We start from the raw sequence: 24064 nt of genomic DNA, 5'->3' as shown, positions 1-24064 counted from the left end.
GGACTGCTCCCCACGGCGTCACGAGGCCTCAGCCCCCATCCCACAGAGCATGGTTAAGTACATGTGCACGGCAGCTGACCCTGAGTGATCAGAGAATGGAGAGATTGTTATCAGCACGATTCCTCGTCTAAACATACCCAAAACATCTACTGATTTTTAACACAAAATACTGAAATTAAAGTTCTGTAAAAACTTGGCTGGTGTTAATTAGAAGAGGGGGTTAAATGAAACAAATCTGAAACACCGTCACTGCCGAGCAGACTTAATTCACGAAGAATCACAGAACCCACAGGAGCAATTTTTCGTGTGCTGCCAACCGCCCCTGTTCCCACCAAATACACACACACACGCCTCTCGCCAGGCTGCTATTTGTTCAGTGTTGTACCCACACGTCTGTGTGTCTAAGAAGTGTTTACTGGACATTTACTAGGTGCCAGACAGTGGCAGATTGTACCGGGGTGAACAACAGAAAAAAACGGTCCCTGTCCTCACAGCACTTGGCCCAGAGGGCAACTGAGACGTAAACGCACAAGTATTTGGTGGCACACTGCGATGAGCAGACACGGCAGGTTACAGGAGGGGTGACCGGACCCGGCCGGGCTCCAGCGACCTCTGGCTGAGGAAGAGACCGCGGGAGCCGAGCACCCAGCACGCGGAAGGCTGGCCCCGGGGAGAGCAGTTCAGGTGAGAGGTCGGTGCAGGTGACTACCTGCGGTGACCATGAGGCGCACGTGAGCCACAGTAAGAAAGCGTGTGGGGGGAGTGCCGCGGCGGGGAGAACAGCTCCGGACAAAAGTGCAAGAGGAGGCAGCGGCGAGATCAGACGGGGCCCCTCAGGCTGTGCTGGGGACTCCGGGTTGTTCCGAGCACGGTGGGCAGTCTTGGGGGTTCTGTCAACGGAGCGTGTTTGGGACAGATGGTGTGGGGGCAGGGAGAGTCCAGAGGCAGAGAGGAAGGATCCTATGTTGTTTTGCGAGGTCTCACGGAATGGCTGGGGAGTCCGTGTTTCCCGGACACCCCGAGGGAAGGAGGGGAACAGGAGTCAGGAAGCCACCGCTGACCCAGGCTGGGGTGAGGAGAGAGTGAACGGGACGGTGCCACTGGAAAAGGAGGAAGTGGACGGTCTTGGGACGTGCTCCAGAGAGAGAATCGGGAAGACGCGGTGACACGTTAGTGGCAGGAGACCGAAAAAGAATCAGCATGGCAAGGGGCTCCCGGATCTCTGGCCTGAAACCATTCCCCCAATTACCGAGGAAGGGGGGGCGGTTACGGAGCTATTAACAGCTCAACTGTGGACGTGCTGGGTTTGGAATACCGGGAAGACATACCAGCAGATGAGAGAGCTCTGTCTACAGACTGAGTCTGGGAGCCACGGGTGAACAGGTATTTGAAACCCTGAGAATACCCAGAATGCAACTCTGTCTCCCCATCTCCACGGTGACCGGACGGACTGGCCCAAGCCACCATCCCCTCTTGCCTGGAAGACCGGTCGCCACAGCCTCCCTACAGGATTCGCTGTCATTCCGTGGGCCCGGAGAGTGTCTGGCATGTGAAGAACGTTCACTAAACACGGAATGAATAAAGGAAGAAACGGGTGGGACTCCTTAGGGAGAAGAGGCAGGGTGAGGCGAGCACCCCCGGGTTCTGGAATGTCCAGCAGGGCTCCAGCAGGTTTCCAACGGGCAAACGCTGCATGGAAGAGGAAGCAACAAAGGAGCCAGAGAAGAAGGATCCAGAAAGACCTGAGGAAAACCTACAGAAGGTACTATCGTGAGGGCCAAGAAAGAGGCAGTATGTTACAGGCGAGGGATTAATTCTGCCGAACTGAGTTTTAAAATGGTAAGAACAGGGGCACCTGGGTGGCGCAGTCGGTTAAGCGTCCGACTTCAGCCAGGTCACGATCTCGCGGTCCGTGAGTTCGAGCCCCGCGTCAGGCTCTGGGCTGACAGCTCGGAGCCTGGAGCCTGTTTCCGATTCTGTGTCTCCCTCTCTCTCTGCCCCTCCCCCGTTCATGCTCTGTCTCTCTCTCTGTCCCAAAAATAAAAAAAACAAAAAAAAAAAAACAAAAAAAAAAAACGTTAAAATGGTAAGAACAACAGAGCACCACTGGTTCTGGCACACGGTAATGGCTGGCGACAGTAAGCAAATGATGAGGCTTAGGAGCCCACTCACCGATCTACACCCCTTTTGGAGAGCCACTGGATTTCTTAAAATAAAGACACAAACTCTCAAGCACAAAAAGAATGTTAGATGCTAAAAAGCAGACAGAAAAGAAGTAACAGGGCACTGGCTTACGGCTGGGTAAGGGGGTCTAGCACCTACCTCAGCAAACCCAAGAAAGCTGGTCCTGAACGGCAGGGAAACACTACGCCCTGCAGAATCCCTCACAGCTCAGATGCTGGTGACCACATGGATCTCTTCAGAAGGTAAAGGTGAAAATTAAAATAGAAGGCCTGTTTGCACATTTAACACGTACGTGTACCCCTAGACCCCCTTTCTCTATCTCAACACAAGACTGGAAGATTCATCAGCTCAACACCAAGGATAAGACAGAGACGCTCTGGCACGGAGGGCACCAGATAGGGTGGAGGGCGCAGACACCACGCGGGAGATGGTGGGATTAGGTGACCGTACATACGCATTAAAATTAAAATGTAGAGATCCTGCGGCTTTCCCAATAAAATGGTGGCATCAGGCATACATTTTCAAACAAACTCAACTAGTTCCCCACCAATGGCCCCACTTTAAAGGAAATTCTAAAAAGACCTCAGGCAGAAGGAAGACGATCCCAGCTGGACAAACAAGAGATACAAGGAGTGAAGGGCAGGCAAAGTAGTAAATATGTGGATAGATCTAAGTGAACACTGACATTAGGGGTTTGAAAACAGAATTAAAGTGTATAACAACAACAGCAGCATGTAAGTTGGGGGTGCCAAAGTGGTCCTGTATAATCCGGGAAGGGGGTTAGGGGTGCCTGTTGTAATTTTCCCAGGAAACTATTAACGGAATAGAAAAAAAGAACAGAGAGCATTTAAATGAGAAAACGATAAAAACTGAATTATACAAAATAATCCAAAAGAAAGCAAGAAAGAGAGAAAAAGAAAATAAAATAGGAAGGACAGAGAGGCTTCAATACAAATAGGTCAGCATTTACATTATATTAAATATAAATGGGCTAAATGCAGCAGCTGAAAGACAGAGACTGTCAAACTAGATTAAGGGGAAAAAAAACCCAACTACATGGTGTTCACAAGAAGCACCTCTGATACAGACAAGTTGAAAATAAAAGAGTTGAAAATGTTATACCATGTAAATAGCAACCAAAAGCAAGTTAGAGGAGCTATATTAATATCAAGTAACAAATAATTTTAGAGTTTTAAAGGGGTTCAATTTATACTGACAACAGGAACATTTCTCAAGGCCTGTCATACACCTTTATCTAATAACACTGCCTCAAAACATACAAAGGAAAAATTTATGTAACTAAGTGAAGAAATAAGACAAATCTATAATCACAGAAGGGTATTTTAAGACTCTATGTAACTGATAAACGAAAGGAGACAAATATATCAGTAAAAATATAAAATTTTCACAAACTTCACCTAATACACATGGATAAAATGCTGCTTCCCACTACTGGAGAATAAATGTTCTTTGCAAGCACACATAGAACAGCTGCAAAAAAGTACCATATACTGGGTCATAAAGGCAGTCTCAATAAATTTCACAGGACAGAAAAGTATGTGCTCGTTGATCACAACACATTTATGCTAGAAATCAAGCTCCAAAAGAGAACTAGAAATTTTCAATTTGTTTGGAAATTAAGAAATGCATTTCTAAATAATCCAGGGGTCAAAAAAGAAACCATGACAGAACTTAGGAAACACTTTAAATGTATGGTAACAAAAATAACATACACCCAAATCCATGCAATGGAGCTATAAAAATACATAGAAAAGGATAAAAGCTTAAAATTAAGAATCCTAAATAAATGGACAGATATGCCATACTCATGGACTGGAAGATCCATCCAGTATCGTTTAGATGTCAATTCTCACCAAATGGACTTTAGTCAATGCAACTTCAATGAAGAACTCAATGTGCGGATTTAAATTTTTGTTGGTTAAATTGGTTTTTTGTTTTTTTTTTTTTGGTTGATTTCATGTGTGTATGTACATGTAGGTGTACATAAACATGTAACCACATGTGTACAATTTGACAAGCTGGTTCTTGTATGTAAACTTTTATGTAAAATACAAGTGACCAAAAATAGCCATAACACTTTTTAAAAAGAAGAGACCAGTTGAAGATTTGACTCAACTAATATCAAGACATGTTAGAAAGCGACACTTAAAGAGTAAGGATGACAAAGAGATCGATGGAAAAGAAAACAGAGTCCAAATACAGACCCACACATATTTATATACTTGTGATAAAGAGGGCACTACAGCTAACAACGCATGTTCTTTTCAGGAACTTGGGCTCGGACAATTGTGTGTCCATATGGAAAAATATAGAAATAGACCCCTAACTCACACTATACACAAAAATCAACTCTAAGGGAATTACAGACCTAAACAGAGAAGGTAAAACTATCAAGTGTTCAGAAGATAACACAGATTATCATCCTGACCTCAGGGTTGGAAAATATTTCTTTAACAAGATACACACCAAAGAACTAACCATAAAGGGAAAGTGATAAATTTGATTAACTGTTAATACCTCCTGTTAATTAAAATAAACTATAAAGAGAATGACAAGATAAGTCACACAATGGGAGCAAGAAAACATTAGTAACCATGTAGTTGACTAAAAACTTCTGTTTAGAACATAAAAAGATCTATTACAAATAAATTATAAAGGAAAAACCCAATGAAAAAATAGTCAAAAGGTTTGCTCAAGCATGTTTTATGTCCACTGACACACATGCACGCGCGCGTGCGCACACACACACACACACACACACGAAATCCAAATGGCAAACATGTTAGAGGATGCTCAGTCTTGTTAGTCATGCAGGCAACAGTAAACGAGATCTGTAGTCTTAACTACAGTGACATGAGAAGAGCGAGGAGTGAAGGTGGTTTATAAGAAAATAAATCTTCATGTCGTAATAGATTCATCAGAACCCAATATACACATCAAGAAGCAGCAACAGAGCAGGTTACTTAGGTGTACAAAGCAGCTAGTAAAACAAAGGGCGAAGAGTGAGTTTAAAGTGTGGCCAGTGGAGTAAGAGGCCTCACTCAGTACCTTTTGGCACAAAAAAAAAAAAAAAAAAAAAAAAGATGTATTGTTTTGATGAACAGAAAGTAGGAGAAAGGAAAACACCTAAAATGGGTGGGGAAGGGTAAATGGGAGGTAAGGAGGCGAAGTCAGGGAAATTAGAGAATTCTCTGGAACACCTACTTCTGAGTCAGAGCCGAGGAGCAGCACAGAAGGGCACTGGTGTGGTTTTATTCCATAATCCGTATCGTGTCCTTTTTGCGCTGGCTACCAGGAACGCCAGGTTCAAGTGTATGGCTCCCGCCTAAAACGTGATCCCCTAGGCTCTAATGCCTCTTCGTTTCTGACCATTCAACCATCAATTTCCCTTCTGCTCTGGTATCTTAGTATGTAGTATCTCCTATCTTATGCATATTTTATAGGCCTTTGCAATCTGGCCGGCTTTGGTAAATAAAACTCCAAAGAAGGAATGAATATGCGTCATACTAAACTACGTGGGATTTTAACTTATCTTGACAATTTAAAGAATATTCTGGGATCTTGCACTTCTTCATTAATTATCATTGTAAAGACACCAGTTATCTATACAGATTATCCACATACATTTTTTTCAATTTCGAAAGCTGAATAATTTCTCCGCCACATGAACAGGTTATTGCGGTTTCCCTACATGAGTTCCGTCCCCGCCCTGTGACTCCTAAGGAGGAAGCACAGCAAAATGGCTAGGGACCGGGCACACACCAAGCCTGCACTCTGGGTCTGGCCCGCAGGACGAGGCTCTGAGACTCCCTTGCCGTGTTTCCTCATCCACAACACGGGGGTGGCGACGACGACAGCGTGTGCTCCGTGGCGCTGCCGGGATTAAATAAGGTAACGGGCGTAAGCGCACAGCGAGGAGTCAGTGAGTGTTTCTGGAAGGAAGGAGTGAGCGAACGGAGGAGCCGCCCAGGAGGCTGCCAGGGAGACCCTGTAAGCGTGGAACCACAGGCGGGCCGTCTGCAGAGCCACGACGCGCTGTGCGCAAGGGCCGGGCCGTCCCCTGCTCTCGGTCAGAGCCGAGACCAGTGATAGAACGTCTTCTTCACCAGGAGGTCGGTTTAGGGAGCAGAACGCTGTGGGTGAATGTCTCGTTTCGGGATACATCCTCTTTGTCCTCAGGAAACGCACCACCTGTCCCTGCACCTGAGTGACCTTTCACTGCCTTCCTGTGACCCCCAGCTCTCTTTCCTCCCTTCTTTTTTGGGGCTAAAAGACTTCCAGACTGTGGGGGGCAGAGCCTGTAGTGGCTGATTATAATGCGGTGCAGCGAACCAACTTTGTTTTGCCTCAAGGACGAGTCTTCCGAGGCTTCTGTCTTTTCCTGACTCAGCTTATAAACCGTTGTGCTCTTTAAAATCGGAGATTTTCTTCTGTTGCTAATCAGACAAATGACAGTGTCGTCAGCACCGGGATGAGCAGTCCTCCCTCCACCTACTTTCAATACACGATTTTTATCAACTCCTTTTGTCTTCTTGACAGAAGCCACAGTGAGGGGTGCTGTTCGCACGCCCCCCCGACCCCCATCCCCTGAGCCCCAGGCCGGGCTCCTCACTGTCCCTCAGAGGGTTACGCTCTCAACGTCCTTCCTCGCCAGCCCCGCCCCCAGCAGGCGCCCAGGGCACAAGGGCACGCAGCGGCCAGGGCGAGGGACTGGACGGAGTCCGGCTCTCGCCAGGGAAGTCTCGAACTTACACGGAAATACCGCTCAAACCTCACCGGGCTCAACCTGGTTTCCGGATGCGGTTTCCTCACGGTATCAGAGCAGCTTCCTAGCGTCACTCCTTGGTGAAGTGGATGAAGTAATGGGGTTCCCCGAAGAACCCTACAAGCAGGGTGGTCAACCAAGGGCAAGAACCGGGCTCCCCCCCCCCCGCACCCCCACTTGGGTAACAGAGGGTCACAGGCCAGAACACGTCAAAGACAGGTAGGTGGTGCCACGAAAGTGTTTCTCCCTATTCCTGGGGCCGCAGGGCGCCCCTCGAGCTTCTCTGGCACGAAACCGTTGCTAAAATGGTTCCTCTCAAAGGACTTGATACTTAGAATCTCTAGAGCAAAAGTTAAAAAAAAGCACGATTCTTCACATTTACTCCGAGGAACACACACTTTGGAAAGGTGATGTTGGCGGCAGGAGGCACACAGGGACCCTGGGTGGGCGGTCTTCCCCCCCAGAGTTTAAAGCATTCGTGAGTACAGGACTGCTTTAGAAGGTCCCACTCACCTTGAACACCAGCTCACTGCACTGCACAGACGGCAGGAGGGCTGGTCCGGCGTCCCGACTCTGAGAAAGTGGCTTAGTTCTTAGGAATAAGCACCCAAGAAAGCCAGCCGGCCACAGGGCCAGGGAACACAGGGAAAGGGAGTCACACGGAGGGCCCTGACTGTGAACGGATGCTCACGGGTTCACGTGCAAGGATACAGGGGTTGCTGTCATCGATGCTGCAGCTGTCCAGGATCAAGGGGATGCCATCCAGCTCATTCACCTGCGGAGAAAAGAAAAGGCACATTTATACACCGAAAAAGGCCTGGGTCAGGGTGAGAGATCATAGACGGTCTGTCTCTCCTGCTGGTCTCCTCACTCACTGCGGTAACGTAACAGCATACTGCTGTATTTGAAGCCTGCCACCCCAGCCACAGCGGACGACGAAACTCGACCTCCAACATCGAGGCAGGCAGACACAGCAGGTGTAGACGTTAGTGACCTGCCTGCCCTAATGGAGTCAGACGATGAGACGTTAGTTAACAGAAGACCCTCCTCCTGTCTCTGCTACAGCCCAGCCTCCTGCACCCGCCACCACCCCGACCTCCGACCACCCAGCCCAACACCTATCCCACCACCTCTGGCCTTGTGGGGCGGGGCGCTCGCGGTCTCCCTGATCCTGGTGAAAGCTGAACTACGCTGTATGTACATTGTGTCCTCTTTACACAGACTGTGGAGTTATCACATCACTCCTGCTTTTACGACACAGTGTTACTTCAGGTTTTATGTGTTATTTGGTAGGATTTGGTAGGGTATTTTGGGGGACAGAGAACGCTCAAAACATTTTCCATTTAATTAAGGGCAATCGTTTCTTTGCTTTCTGCCGTTTCGGCTGACGGGGCTTCATGGGAACAAGCAACTTCTGGAGAGCAGGGGAAACCGGTATCTCAAACACGTACACCGACCCAGAAATCTTTAAAAGCAGACAGGAACAGAAAGGGATACACTATTTTTCTTTTCACCCTTCCTTAAAAATGCGGGGGCAACTGGACAGCCATATAAAAAAGGATAAAATGGATCTCTCCCCAGCAATGTTCGCCAGGGTAAACTCCGAACGAATCTGAGTTTATCACAGTTTAACAGTACTAGTAAGTGGACAGTTTTTCTACACGAAGAGTAGGAAAAGCTTTCCAAACTATGACTTAAAATCCAGAAGCAACTGGGAAAAGAGGTTTTTAAAATTTGCCTGCAGTTTTTTAAAAAGCAAATTAAGGGGCAGCGCCTGGGTGGCTCGGCCAGTTGAACGTCCGATTCTTAATTTCGGCTCACATCATGGTCTCATGGTTTGTGGGTTCAAGTCCTGTATTGGGCTCTACACTGTGAGGAGCCTGCTTGGGATTCTCTCTCTCTGCTCCTCCCCTGCTCACGCTCTCCCTCTCGCTCTCAAATAAGTAAACATTAAAAAAAAAAAAGGCAAATAAAAGCTGGGAAAGTTATTTGTAAAACATTACAGGCAAAAGGTTAATCTTTTAATATACAAAGAACTCGTAAAAACTGAGAAAAGATCAGCAATCCAATAGAAAAAGAATGGATCAAGTGCATGAACAGAAACGGCACAGAAACAAAGAAATGCAGCTGGACCACAGAGACATCAGAAGACGTTCAACCTTGCAAACTGTTACCACGCGGAGACACCACCTCTCGCCCGTCAGAGCGGCAAGCGAGCGAGTCTGACAACCCACGCAGGCGACGGGGAAACCGGCGTCCTCGCACACTGCTGGAGCGAGCACTAGATGGCACAACGCCCGTGGACGGGCTGCACCGGGTGAAGCACCTACTCACCGATCCAGCCCTCCCAGTCCTAGGGCAGCACCTCCGACTGCACTGCCCCACGGAGGCTTTGCCTGCACAAGGTTACTCACTGCAGCACAGTTTTAGGAGATACAATTCACATACGGTAACGCGCACCTTTTAAAGGACAGAGTTCAGTGGATTTCTTTTTTTTCAAATTTTAGACAGAGAGAGAAGGGGAGAGTGGCGTAGGGAGAGAGAGAGACTCTCAAGCACGAGCGTGGAGCCCGACACGGTGTCTGATGCCACGACCCTGGGATCAGGACCTGAGCCGAAATCAAGAGTTGGACGCTCGACCGACGGAGCCACCCAGTGGATTTTAGTTTTATTCACAAAGTTGTACAACCATCACCTCTATCCAATTTTAGAACATTTTTATTATCCCAGGGAAGAAACTCCATACCCATCAGTCACTCCTCATGTCTCCTCCGTCCAGCCCTTAGCAATCTCTGATCTACTTTCTGTCAACGGATTTGCCTCTTCTGGACACAGCGTACAAATGGAATCTTTCAGTGCGTGGCCTTTTCTTTCAGTTAGCACGATGCTTTCAAGGTTCATCCAGCACCGCGTTCCTTTTTGTGGTTAAATAATATTCCACTGTCTGGAGAGACCATGTTTTATTTATCTGTTCATCTGTAGATGGGCATCTGAGTCATTACGGTTTTGGTTACTGTGACCACGCTGTGAGCATCTGTGTACATGTTTTCGAGGGGACATTTATGTTCAGTTCTGCTGGCTGCGTACCCCGAGAGAGGAACTGCTTGGTCCTGGTAACATCTGGAGGAACTGCTGGGGTGCTTTTCAGAGTGCTGTGCCGTCTTCTAGTCCACCAGCAACGTATGAGGGTTCCAACTGCTCTCCGTTCTTACTGGTGCGTGTCGGTGTCTGTCTTTTATTTTAACCATCCTGTGGGTGCGAAGTGACGTGTCACTGCGGTTTTGATTCGCATTTCTCTGACAATTAGGGATGTTGCATGCAGTGCAACTTATGAAAACAAAGATCCTGGAAGCAACTCAGGTGTTCTCCGATACGGGCCGGCTGAACGAACGACAGCACAGACGCAAAACACGTCCGTGTAGCTGTGAAAATGAGTGAAGAAGGCCCAATTCACTACCTGGAGGGATCACCAGGATACAGCGGTCAGTGAAAAAAGCAAGCCGCAGACAGGCTTATACGTGAACCTTCCGTGTAATAAAGGAGGAGAAATATACAAACTTTCTTAGAGTTCCCAAAAGACACAAGAAAGGGTTAAATAAAGAACTAATAATGGCTGTCCACAGGGCATGAGGAGAGAGGGAGACAGCAGCAGCAGGAAAGGGAGGCAGATGTCTGTGAATGCACCTGGTCATACAAGTATGACTTTGGAATCCTATATGTATTTTATATAATTCTCTACAATTTAATTTATAACGGATGTTAACTACACTTACTGTGTTGATAACTTCACAACACACAAATACTGAGTCATGTTATGTTCTATGAGCACAGTACGTTACGTCAATTACATCTTAGCAGAAAAGTTAAATTTACAAAGTTATAAAAATAGAAAACAGAAACACATTAATCCAATGGCATGTAAAACAAAGAAAAATTACACAAAATTAAAACAGTATTTGATTTTACACCCCTAGTGAGACGTATCCGAAGCTCAGAGAGAACTGCACAGAAATCTTAGAATGGCATTCAGCTGTCTCTGCTTCCTATTGGTATTGATATTCTGAACCGTTATGCACTTATTTTTTTAATGTGTATTTATTTTTGAGAGAGAGAGAGAGAGAGAGAGAGAGAGAGAGAGAGAGAGAAAATGAACGGATGGGGGAGGGGCAGAGAGGGAGACACAGAATCTGAAGCAGCCTCCAGGCTCCGAGCCATCAGCACAGAACCCAACATAGGGCTTGAACTCACAAACTGTGAAATCATGACCTGAGTGGAAGTCGGACGCTTAACCAACAGCCACCCACGTGCCTCTATATTTAGTTTAAAGCAAATGGGTCATTCATGTTATTAAGGAACTAAGATTTTCAGCATAAAAAAGGATTAAATCCAGAAAATAATTTTACACTTAAATTAGAAATATTAGCAAGATTTCGTGATATATTTTTCAATTTCCAAAAAGTATTTATTTCCTAGCTGTTCACTGAAAAGGCCTAGACGTGAAGAGAAGCACCCCTCCCAGGATCGGATGAACCACAGATCCTCCCTGACTTACGACGGGGTTATGTCGCGATGAAGCCATGGCTACCACCCCCTGCCTACCGAGCGCCACTGCTTAGCCCCGCTGACCCGAATCATGTTCGAGCACTTGCAAGAGCCTATGGATGGACAAAATCATCTACCGCAACGCCTATTTGGTGATGAAGTGTTAAGTATCTCTCACGTAATTTGCTGCACAGGAAGGGAGAAACTGAAAGGCTGAGGAGCACACAACGGGTGTCAGCGTAACCGGTGCTGCTGACCCTCGTGATCGCGAGGCTGACCGGGAGCCGTGGCCGCCGCCTGGCGTCGCGAGAGAGGAGCGTACCGTGCATCGCTAGCCCAAGAAAAGATCCACACTCAAAACTCCAAGCACAGTTTCTACTGAACGCGCTCTCACTTCCACACCATCATAAGGTTGAGGATCCGTAAGCTGAGCCACCGTTAAGTTGGGGACCGTCTGGAAATACACGTCCCGGTGAAAGATGGCAGCTCTCCACCTGCCTGTGATGCACAGACCCGCTGAAGAACACTGTGACCAGCTGTCCTTGGTTTCCCCAAGGCAGACGGGAAGAAAACAAATCTAATTTCTGCAATTTTTTCTAGGTGCCGGAAACAGGGTGAGAAATGTCCTACTATTTAATAGGCATCTGGCACACACTAGGCAATGACAAATACATCCATGATTTCCGCCTTCCGGCAGAATGCCAGGGTAAGCCGTACTGGCTCCATTTTCCTGACAAAGGAAGTGGGGCTCACGGGTTAAATATCGTCCCCAGGGTCACTTCACTAAAGAGTGCTAGTCAAAGTCTAGAGACCACCGTCAGTCAGTGAAAACAGGCAGTGAGAGGGAAAAGTCAGAAAGGGTGCTAACAGTTCAACGGGGTTATGCTGTGTCTCCTGAATGTTGTAATAAAATCTAGGTTTGAAGCATCTATGTCTTTTTAAGTTTTTGACTTTTTTTTCTAGTAATTCACTTGTATTACATTTTATAAACATATTGGTCCAGGATGGCTTGGGGGAAAGATAACCCGTTCTTCGGCACAGAGAGTTTGGGAGGTTAGGACACTAGAGAGGGCTGGACCGGGAAGGGATCACGGGTTTGAGAAGCGCAGAAGGAAATTTTATGGCCAAGCTGTTAGCGGCCCCACCTGAGACCGAATTCAAAGCTTCCCAAGGCAACCCTTGCACTGAACGTCTCCTCCCACAGCCCACGGCACACCCTCCAGCGGGACTGGGGTGCTGACTGTGACGTCTTCAAAGGGGAGGGAGAGCTACCGTCAATGCCTCTGCCCTGGGGTGAAGACGAGGGGTCCAGAAAGGAGCAAGAGCCTGGCGACGGGCACAGCAAGGAAGCAGCTGACCCTCACCAGCCCTCGGCAAGGACGTGATCTAATCCTCCTGGAACATACGTCAGCCTGGTGTCAGACGGTATCACACAGGGCTCACAGGGAAGGCCTCCTTGCAGAAGTGACACGTGGCTGGGGAGGCGAATGAACTGGCACTGAATGGACAAATGGGGGGGGGGGTGCGCTGTGGAGAAGGCTTTGCAGGGACAAGAGCACGTGCAAAAGCTAGGAGATCAGAAGGAACACGGAGCGTTCCAGGAGCTGGATGTGCAGCACAGCCCTGGGATTAAGAGTGAGGACTGTGGTTCCCAAAGCCTGGTTCTGCAGCAGTGCTGAGCTGTGTGACTTTGGACAAGTCCTTTAACCTCGGAGACTTGCCATTCTCGCCCATAAAACGGAATGACGGGTCTCACTTCCAAGGGCAGCTGCGAGAATGGGATCGATGGCTTCAGCCAACGCTCGGTGACGCGCAGCAGGACTGGCGGCAGCAGCTGTTAGTCCTACTGTCAGCAGGAAGTTCAGGTGCTTGGAGTGAGCAGTGAAGCCCCTGAAGGGCTGAGGAAGAAGCTTCAGGACAACTTCACCCAGCTGAGTTTACGACCCCACTCTGTATTGGCAAAATAGTACCTTTATTTAAAAAAAAAAAAATTTTTTTTTTTTTTGGTGAGGAATAAAAAACTATTCAGGATCTATTATTTGATGCGGAAAAAAAAAATCTCATTTGCTTGGGGGGATAAAGTAGAATTCTCAGATATGCGAAATGGGCAAAATTTCCTGTGAAGGACACGAAATCACGTGCTAACGATGGAAACGTGAGCAGCATGAAGGGTGAATTACAGCGCCCCTGAAGATCACAGTTACGGGGGAGTCGTGACTGAATCGAGGGCATGCTTTCCTAGGTGAGCATTTCGCATTCACACCGCTCCATTATGAAACAATACAAGATCAATTTTTACAGAGATACACGAGACGTGTAGCACATAAATGACAGGGACGACAGTGGCACTGTGACAAACGCATCATCGTTCCCTTCAGGAGCAGTGACTGACGACACCTCTGTGCTACGAGCAAGCTCAAGTTTACTGCCGCAGCTACGAGTGTGGAGCTCTGTCTGGGGCAGGGGAGAACAATTAGGAAATTAACAAGTTTTCTTCTGTTCACACTTCATAAAACAAGGAAGCTGTTTGTTTTCTTACCTAACATGTTGGGAATTGATTCTATACCCATAACAAATGAGTCACAAGCTGTAGTTCATACGAAGGAGCCAAGCTCAGTCAACACTTTCACAAGGTAACACATTTCAACAAGACAGCGAGTCTGGCTTAAACAAACGAACATTTAGCCCCTGGAAATAAAGTGTAAACAGAAGGACAACTAATTGATTTGCTAACTGTTCCTCCCACCTGGGCCAATCAGCTCGGAGAGCGTTCTATGCACAGTGCACACGCCCAGCCCTGCTCCGTATGCTCCCTTGGGGGAACCTACTGGATTGACAGAGAACACAGCCTCAACTACCCGGCTGCTGTCACGTCAAACAGTAAATACAAAAATCCAAGAACCCAAAGAAAGCAAGGGCACGGTACCAGCACAGCACCTTATCTCCTACCTGAATATACAGTGAAGCGAGCCTGACTGACCTGACACGTGGCAAAAATGTGTTCACCACACAGCTCCTCAAAGCAAACGCACACGCAAGTAAAGAGACCATCAGAGGCCTCGTTCCAAAGCCGATCAATGACGAGCGTGGGCGCGGCAATGCTCACACGAGGTCCCCGTCCGGATGAAGCCATCGTCAGACGTGCTGACAACCAACTCAAAGGGCCTGGAGCCCAAAGGCAATGCTGGACGAAACGGACCGTCCGGTCAGAGATGTGGACGCACCCACCCACCCACGGGCAGGACTCAGGTGTCATCCCAACCACCTGGAAGGATGGGGGACACTCTGGAGACAGAACTACATGAGAATCCCGGCTCAGGGATCCTGTCAGCCGTGGAACCTTGAGGAGCTCCCTGAACGTCAGGAAGTCTGGATTCTATGTGACAAGGGGGTCACGCCCATGTCACGGGGTCGTGGTGAAGATCCACGAGGAAGCATTCGGCATGGCCCCCCGCACGCAATGAGGACGTGAGAAATGGCAACACGCTTGTGATACTGTTTTCACTTGTTCTGAGACTCTGGAAGTTTCCTTCACGGCCCACACTTGAAAAGGGCTGGACACGGCGCTCCTGTGCCAACCGCGAGTTGAGCTGTGGCAAAGCTCCGGTACGTCAAGACTTACACTTCCGTGACCAGCCAGTAAGTAGATACGGTGAGTCTAGGTGTTTCGTGCAGCTTCGTGCTGGGCGCTTCATGGCTCCCCTTCATGGGCACGCTGGGAACAGGCAATGGTGCTCCTCCAGAAGCTTCAGGGCAGCACAGGGCCTGCGCTCCACAGACACGCTTTCTCTACAACTCCGAGCGTGAGGCTAGGCCAGTGGTTCACCACCCTGGGTCCGCATCAGCATCCCCTGGGACGTGTCCAACGGCACTCATCCTGTGGTCCCAACCCGAAAATAGACACGTCCCAGTCTCGGAGAGTGAAGCCTGGGCGTCAGAGCCGCAGACACACTCTTAGGAGATTCCGACACGCAGCTGAGCTGATGATTCCTGACCCGCGCCAAGTGCGAGAGCACCCACTGAGCCAGCGTCTGGGACCCACCGCAAATCCTGCGAGAAGCCCCTAAAATGGAGCACGACGGCCTTCCCGTTCTCCCCTCTGGAGCTCTGCTCTCCTTGTTCCTAAACCAAGCTCTGCTGAGCCGTGACAAACACACAGCAGATCATAGCTGCACCTGCACCACCATAGCCACATCAAGGCCAGAACCTCACGGCCCAGAAAGCTCCCGCGCGTGTCTGCAATCTCTGCGGCTCGCCCACCAGCTTTCGTCAGCCATGGAGCCGCTTTCTAAAGCCACTTATGAACCCTCTCTCTTTTTATTTATTTCTTTTTTTTTTTTAAAGTGGTTGCTCTGGGGTTTAGAGTAGGCATCTTTAACTTGCTGTGGTCTATCTACAGATAATGTTATATAAATAATATATTACTGTTTCACACACGATGTAAGAATCCCACAACCGGACACTCCACTTGACGTTGGGGCTCTCGTACGTTTACTTCTACGTCCGTCATAAACCCCCAAATACACTGAGATTATGATAAGGTATTTCGGTTTTAGCTACATGTTTCCTTTTCTGGTGCTTTGATTTCTTTGTATAGAGTCAGGTCTCCATCCAGCACCATTTTCTTCCACTTTATTCAACTTCCCTCGATACCGTCTCATAGCACAGTTCTACTGACGGCAAATTCTTAGCTTGCGTTCGGGGAAATGGCTTTATTTTACTTTCATTTTTGAAGGCTATTTGAGCTGGATATATAATTCCGGATTGACAGCTTCTGCACTTTAAAGATGTTATTGCACTGAGTCCTGCTTTGCATCACTGCTCCAGAGAAGCCTGCTATCAGGAAGCCTTGTATCTTTGCTTTTCTTGATTGGCAGGCAACGGTCAGTGTGTCAGAGTAACGGCACAGCAGAAAGATGAACCACAACCAACGGGGGTTCTTTGCAAACATTAACAGAAGGAAAAAAATGCCAAGAAGACTGATGAAGAAGAGAGAGACATCTATTTAAACAGAACAGAATGAAAAGAGACAAAAAGGTACAGAAAACACAGATTACAATAAAATATTATGGACTTTATGAAAACAACTGGAAGTCTAGATGGAATGAGTATCTCTGAAGAAAGGAGAAAATGTCAACACTGACAGAATAAATCAAAATCCTGAACAGAACAATTTAAATACTTAAATTTAGATGATTTAATGATACAAAAATGACCAAGACTCACTGACAAAACAAAGACCCAAGGGCTCTCCAAGTGAGTGCCACCGAATTTTTCAGGACCACATAATCTATTATGTATATAAGTTGTTCCAAAACAACAGGCAAAGAGAGAAAGCTCCCTAAACCTACTCTGACTTGGTTCAAAACCAGCATCAGACAGAGCGGTGTAAGAAAATCACAGGCCTATTTAACTTTTAACAGGGACCCCTCCCTGCCCCACACAAAAAAGTCCCACAAGGAGTATTAGATGAACCAAATTACACATGCTACAAAAGTTCCTCATGATCCTAAAGTCAACCAGAAAATGTACAGTAAGCATCCTCATTAATGTAGTAATAATTATCTCAATATCACAGAAAAAACCTCTGATAATGGTTAGCACTGGCTTATGACTTTTTTTTTCTTAATTCTCAGAAAACTGGAGAACTTTTTTAACTTGAAAAGGGCTATGTGCCAGGAACTTGTAATAACCATCATACCTAAGAGAAAATTTAGGTAGATTCCGAGACCAGAAAAAAACACAAGATGGTCTTCTTATTCTGATGTAGAAAAACAAACTCGACAAAATACTGCAACTTAAAAAGGTCTTTGTTCGGAGCATTCAGTCTCTGGAAATCAATAAGGAGTCCGAGTGGCCGTGAACAATGCTTCGGACTCACTGTCAGAATGGAAGCAGAGGAAGAACGAGAAGAGAAGAAGGTAATCAGGCTGATTTAGATGAAGGAAGAGTGTTTCTTTGTTTTGCTTTGTTTTGTTTTGTTTTTAGGAGAAAAAGTTGAAATCTTAGAGGATAGATTCCCCAGATAGAACATGGAAAATAATTATCTAGAAGGCCAGGAAAGATCTAAAGGGAAATGAAAATGCATCCAGTCCCAACTGCTCTCAGAGATGGGGTAGATGTGTTAGTTGTTACCGGAACAGAAGACTGGGGCCCCGCAAAACCCAGGACAGGACAGAAACATGGTCTTGGCTCACTGGGATTGCCCTTACAAGGGAGAGCAGTACCGAAGAAATGAGTGAGGACACCACCCCTCAGTGTCACAGGCCACCAACCGTCACAGACTAACTGAAGTCCTGCAGAAGCGGAAACTCAGAACTTCTATGTCAACGCTCTTGCCCTCACAAACCAGAGACTTTCTGCTACTTGGCAGCAAAGACTAAGCACTTGTATCTGGGGACCCGCTTTTGCTCGGGGGTAACTATCAGAGGACTGGGAAAGGACGTATTTCCTAACTCTGGTGTGGGGACACCGGTGCTGTGATAAGCCTGTGCCCTTGTACCTTTTTTTAATTGTAAGAAGCAAGGCATGTCAGAGATTTGGTACTGGGGTTCTTGAACCTGTAAGACCCCAACCAGGCCTGCAGCAGGTGGAGTCCTGACCCCGGGCAGGCACGAAGAGCCCCTCTGGGTGGGATTCAGCAGAATAAGAAACCGGAAAGGATACATTTTAAACCTCAGTCTCTTTGAATTTCAACTCTTAAGGGCAGAGAGTCTGACTAAGGTCTTGGACTTTAATTTAAAATGGAATGTAATCTTCGGATTTTAATGTCTCCCTGGGAATTTGATAATGAGATAGAATTAATATTCAAATTTAGAGGTACCTCTGGTGGGCATTTTATTATTACACTGAATTTAGTCTCTTAATAGGGAATGAATTTTGTGCCTTGGGGTCAAAGTGACTTTGGAGTTAATTTAATTCATGGATCGGGGTGACCCACTTAAGAGTCCTGTGGGGGCAGAATCTCCACTCTCCACCAACGGTCCAGGAGAAGGAAAGGCGCCCGGTCGGTATAAGCAAAGTGGCCTCCTAATGAAGCTGGGAGCAGACGGTCCTGACACCTGAGGTTCTCCCCAGAGAAGGGACCCGCCCTTGGCCCAATACCTTGGCAGAACAACTACAAAACCCAGAAACAATGCTGAGAGGGGCAGACATCCGCTCTCTGTATGTTGTGGAGAGAGCTGTATTAGCACAACCTTCCATGGCTTCTCTATGCCCTCCACTGGCTCCTTCCCAGTGCAGCGACCATCAGACCAGTGAGTCTGGTTGTATGAAGTCCATGGTATACAAATGTGCTGGTCTGTCTGACTCTTTCATTAGATGCCGGGGTTTTCAATTACATGAAGCTCGCTTCTTTCACTCCTGTATCCCTTGCCCTGCCCTTCGATTAGATGTAACTAGATGCTGAAAAATTCTGTGTATGTGACAGCTCTTTTGACTGACCCCATGCACACATCCACATGCAAACAGGTAAACAAGGTCCTTGTGCCCGTGAAACTTAGCACGCAGGGGTGGGGGAGCGCGGGACGCATACGGGAGAGAGCACAAGCAAGAAATAAGTAAATAAAAACACACTACAGATTAGAATAATTGCTATAAAGGAACTAAACAGGATGATCCACTAGAAAGTGACAGAGGAGGCTCTATGTGAGACAGGGGGTGGGGGGGTGGGGGGGAAGGCAGGTAATGCTTTCCTATAAAATGGTGACGTCTGAACTAAGACCTGAGTCATGGAAAAGCACTCAACGATCTCGAGGGAACCCAGATCACCCGAGGTTGAGGGAACCAGGGGTGGAAAGAGTCAAACGTATCCAAGTGACAGAAAGGAAATCAGCATGGCTGCGTGCGGGGGAGTACCGGCAAAATGGCAGGGGTGAGGCTGTAAAGGCAGGAGCCAGAGCCTACGGAATAGCGGGCGGTTCTCAAAGCGGAGTCCCTGGAGCAGCAGGACAAGCATCACCTGGGGACTTGTTCTTCCGAAACGCACATCCTGAGCCAGCCCCAGCCCTGCTGAGTCAGACCCTGGGGTCAGGACCCAACAGACAGCTGTTGAACGGATCTTTAGACAATTATGCTGCGTGTTCAATTTTAAAGATCACTGTGCCTCTCAATCCTCCCTGTGAATCCGAATCACCTGGGGAGCTTTTAAAAAGCAAAGCCTGGGTCCCACTTGGTCAACCTAATCTGAATCTTGGGGACGATGGTCCAGGCATAAAAACATACATGCACGTACGTATTTTACAGGCCCCCTAGCTGATTCGGCTCCCTAGAATACAGTCTTGAAGGGCAGGAAAATAACTTCGGTCTTTTCTTTCCTGAGTGTAAAATGAGCCATCGAAGATTTTTACAGGGGAGTGAATCCAATCTGGATTTTCAAAACCATGACCCCTGGCTGCCATATAAATACGCGGGGGGGGGGGGGGGGGGGGGGGGGGGGGGGGGGGGGGGGGGGGGGGGGGGGGGGGGAGCCAGTGCTCGGGGCAGGTCCGTCAGGAAGCACTGGGGCAGGGGAGTGGGAAGCGGACCCAGGCAGGGCTGCCGTGGTGCACTGGGGATAAAATCCCACACCACTGACGGGAGGCAGATCCCACGGGAACTGCTTTCTCAAGTGAACAAAGAGGACTCCAAGATTCTGAGTTTCTGGAGGGCTGGTTACCATTTACTGAGATACAGAAGGGCTCTGGGGTGGAGCGAGTGAACGGACTGCACTTCGGGGGTGAGGCGCTCGGAGACATCCAATGGGCGTCGGCGGTCCTATCCTTCTGTACTTCCTGTAAGGAGAGTGTGGGCCGCCATGTACCCCAGCGTGGACCCTGGGGGGCAGGTCTGGGCTCCAGAGATACACGTGGGGGTCATCTGCACACAGACGGGCTTTAAAGCCCGGGACCAAGGGGCTCCCTAGAGGAAGGCCCAGGACCAAGTCCTAAAGCATTCAAACATCTGGGGGTCTCAGGAGAGAAATCTTTGTGCTTCCTCTGTAACTTTGGTATCATCACCAAATACCATCTAATCCGAAGGTTTCAGTAATCCAACACTAGGTACTATAGACAACTGTTAAGCACTTTCCCTGGAGTAATTTGTAAGCAATAAGACTATTTTCTTCCTGGAAGGAGGTCATCAATAACTGAAAAGCCACAGTGACAAGATTTTCTTCTAAAAGTCACAGTGATGGGGCACCTGGGTGGCTCAGTTGGTTAAGTGTCCAACTCTTGATTTCGGCTCAGGTCATGATCTCACCGTTTGTGGAGTAGAGCCCTGCATCGGGCTCTGTGCTGGCAGCCTGCCTGGGATTCTCTCCCTCTCCCTCTCCCTGCCCCTCCCCCATGCTCTCTCTAAATAAATAAATCAACATTAAAAATAAGATAAAAGTCACAGTGATCATCACATTATTTGTCCACTCATCATTTTTCAGGGTGACTTTTTAGAAGTTTATTTCTTTTTTCTTTTTAAATGTTTTAAATGTTATGTGGGCTGCAAATTGTTTCCCTTGTTAAGATTATATAGGAATAACACATATGTACGTACATACCCCACTAAACTGAGTAAAAAATACTTTAATCCCAACTAACTCGCTCTGTGCCAGCCCAGACCTTGAGAGGAGCAGAAAAGAACTCGATGGGGAGTTCAACCTCAAGATGGCTCATCTCCGTTCAGTCCGCCTACTGCCCAACCAAGGTACAGAAATGCCAGCCTTGTTAGCAAAGGCTGGAAGGTGGGAGAGAAATAACCAGCGGGCTCACCATTCCCTGAGCCCCCCGTCCCTCCATGTTTGAGGGCAAAGGGGCCCAGCAGCAGGGGAGAACGGAAAAGGTCTGAGTCCACTTTGGCCCACGATCACCACCTTGCAATCTCACCCCCAACCAGGCTGCCATCAAGGATCTGATCCCTTCCCTCGGGGGCCAGGCCCGAGCCCTGAGGAGGGGACAGATCCCATCCATGAACGTGTTCGTGTACCGCCAGTCTGTGTTCGACCCGTACGTATTAACACACGCACGCATCTTAAAAAATGAAAATCGTCTTTATATATGTACGCTATTCTACATCTTCCTGTATAATAAAAATTCTCTGAAGATGTGATTTTTAAAATGGTATATGCTAATCTGTCACTGCAAGCCACCATAATTTAATCCTCCCCTACTCAGGATTCTTACATAATTTCCAAATTTTTACCAACAATATAACAAACATCCATGTATCAGCATTTTAACTGTGTCGCTGATTATTTCCTTTGCAGTAATTCCCCAAGGAAAAACTACTGGATGAAAAAACATAATCATCTTTAAGTCTCTTCGATAAAGTGCTCCCCGTCAGGGTCCCACCACTTCATATCACCCTAACAACTGCCCACTTTATCCTTACTGACCATGCATTATTTTTTCTAAAGTTGCTTTTGTTAAACAGACGAAAACTTTTATTTTCTAGCTTCACTGAAAATGAAAAAAAAAAATGCTCAGCATTTTTCCATTTTTCCACCTGCCAAAGTTTGGCAACTGAAAGTTTCAGGAGCATTTTTCCACCTGCTAAAGTTTGGCAACTGAAAGTTTCAGGAGGTAAAAGGCCTTTAACAGTAAAGTTTCGGGGACCAGCTAAAACGCACAGCAGGGTTACCCTCGGAGTTCTGAAACCCGAGTCAGGAAGGACCCACAGGTCTTGCAATGGGGCCAACGTGCGGGCAAGATGACAGCCAACGATGAGACGAGCCTCGGCCCCGTTTCCCACAGGGACTGGGACACCACAGAGCCTCGGTGAGAACACCAGCAAAGGGTGGACAGTGCCGACGGCAGGGCGGTGGCGGGGGGGGGGGGGGGGGAGGCAGGGGTGACGGAGGCTCGTTCAGAGACTGCGCCCCGCAGGCGAACCTGGCCGAGACCCCACGAGGCTGGGCATGCTGGGAAAGAAGAGCCCGTGGAAAGGAAGCCACAGAGAAGACGGGCTCTCCAATTCCACAGTACGACTCACCAGGGCACCACGGCCGCGTTCTGCCAGAGCTCACGGATGGACAAAGAAGCTTTTCAACAACGTAACACTGCGACTTTTAAAAGTACTCCCAAGTACAAAGCACAATATGATTAATAAAAATATTTTGTACGCCCAACTACCAGATTCCAGGAAGACTAACAACTAACTGTTCTTTAGCAAATATCTGCATCTGAATTTAGTGCGATTTTCTCATGAATTCCTCACCCAGCAGATAAAAATCTTTGTTGAAATGATGAATGAAACGAGCTGGTTTTAAAGGAGCTTACTACTACATTCTGCTTGCAGGACTGAAGAAAACAGTAACTGTTTTGAAGTGAGGAGGGCACAGGTGACACACGGATGACACCGTGGTGGCCGAGTATGGAATCAGTGTGCAGCTACAGATGTCCCTGCTTCCACCCTGACCGATTACTAAACTACCACACACTGCAGGGCCGGATGTCAGAAAGGAATTTTCAACTGATTCGGAACGCAAAACACCTTCCAGTGTTTGGTCTCAGAGGATGAGGTCCCGGGGGAAGGGGCACGCCCCGCGCACAGCACTGTTTGTGACGCCGGACCCTCCGCTTCGTCAGGCTTCCACGTCCCGAGGGGCACGTGAGCCGCAGAGGCTCCGATGAGTCACCCTGGTCTCACAGGGAAAAAAGGGCGAAACGCTCCTACCGCGAAGCAGAGGGCGTCACTTAACTAGGGGGTGAGGAAAGGGAAGGTCTTGCACAACACCTGGTTTCCAGAAAGTGCCCAATAAAACGGCAGGGAGTAACATAATCTTTTTTATTTGTCCTTCTACTTATGGCATTTTTGTTGCATTCTTTGCGAAGAACTCGAAACAAGCAGAATTAGAAGGAAAGAAGCATACGCGCAAGGTGACCTTTGCCACCATAGTCATTTCTGGAAGACGGTTTCATCAACAAAACGTCAGAAGTTGTGCAGTGAGATATCTGAAGCGCGAGATGAAAGGCCACTGTTTTTAAGCAGAAGCAGGAGAAAACACGTATCAGGACGTGAACTGATCTCTAGTGTACTCGAGAGCCCGCGACTTAAAGCTCCACTCCATTTAGCAGCCTCCTTGCAGGGCCACAAGATACGACTTGAGAAAGCAGTAAGACCAGAAAGGGATCGGTAAAGCGTGTCAGCGGCAGAGAAAACAGAGCAGCTCAGGAGAGCTGTTCTGGCACATCTGTGCTATCACGCACAGCTACGTTTAGCACAAAAATAACCCATAGAGCCAGTTTTTTAAAAATACGCATTCCGCCGCTGCTTCTCGGGATGTGATTCCCACCCACGCTGCATCGTCTACAGTGTCATACTTCAGTGCCTGAACAAACAGAAATCTGTCCTGAGCACATTCAGCCTTTAATTTTTAACCCACGGACAGAATCTCAACTTCTCGCTGTAACAGGATGAGCTCCTTGCTACTAAGAAATCCAGCCTTGGAAACGGTTTATCGAACTTGGCCATGGTGTTTTAAAAAGAAAAAAAAAGGGAAAAGAAAGAAAAGAAAAGAAAAGAAAAGAAAAGAAAAGAAAAGAAAAGAAAAGAAAAGAAAAGAAAAGAAAAGAAAGAGAAAGA

The 24064-nt window shown here is 47.7% G+C and overlaps 1 protein-coding gene across 2 annotated transcripts in view; it reads right to left on the bottom strand.

Moving 5' to 3' along the window:
- ATXN10 (ataxin 10) overlaps positions 1-24064 on the bottom strand; it is a 165850-nt gene that overhangs the window by 20029 nt on the left and 121757 nt on the right. For both annotated transcript variants that reach the window (XM_042948115.1, XM_042948116.1), the window contains exon 10: positions 7682-7745. In XM_042948115.1, coding sequence (XP_042804049.1) covers positions 7682-7745 — 64 coding nt within the window. The remainder of the gene's footprint in view (positions 1-7681; positions 7746-24064) is intronic.

The sequence above is a fragment of the Panthera leo genome, chromosome B4 (genome assembly GCF_018350215.1).
Source record: "Panthera leo isolate Ple1 chromosome B4, P.leo_Ple1_pat1.1, whole genome shotgun sequence".
Lineage (NCBI taxonomy): Eukaryota > Metazoa > Chordata > Mammalia > Carnivora > Felidae > Panthera > Panthera leo.
This window is presented reverse-complemented; position numbering and strand designations above follow the sequence as displayed.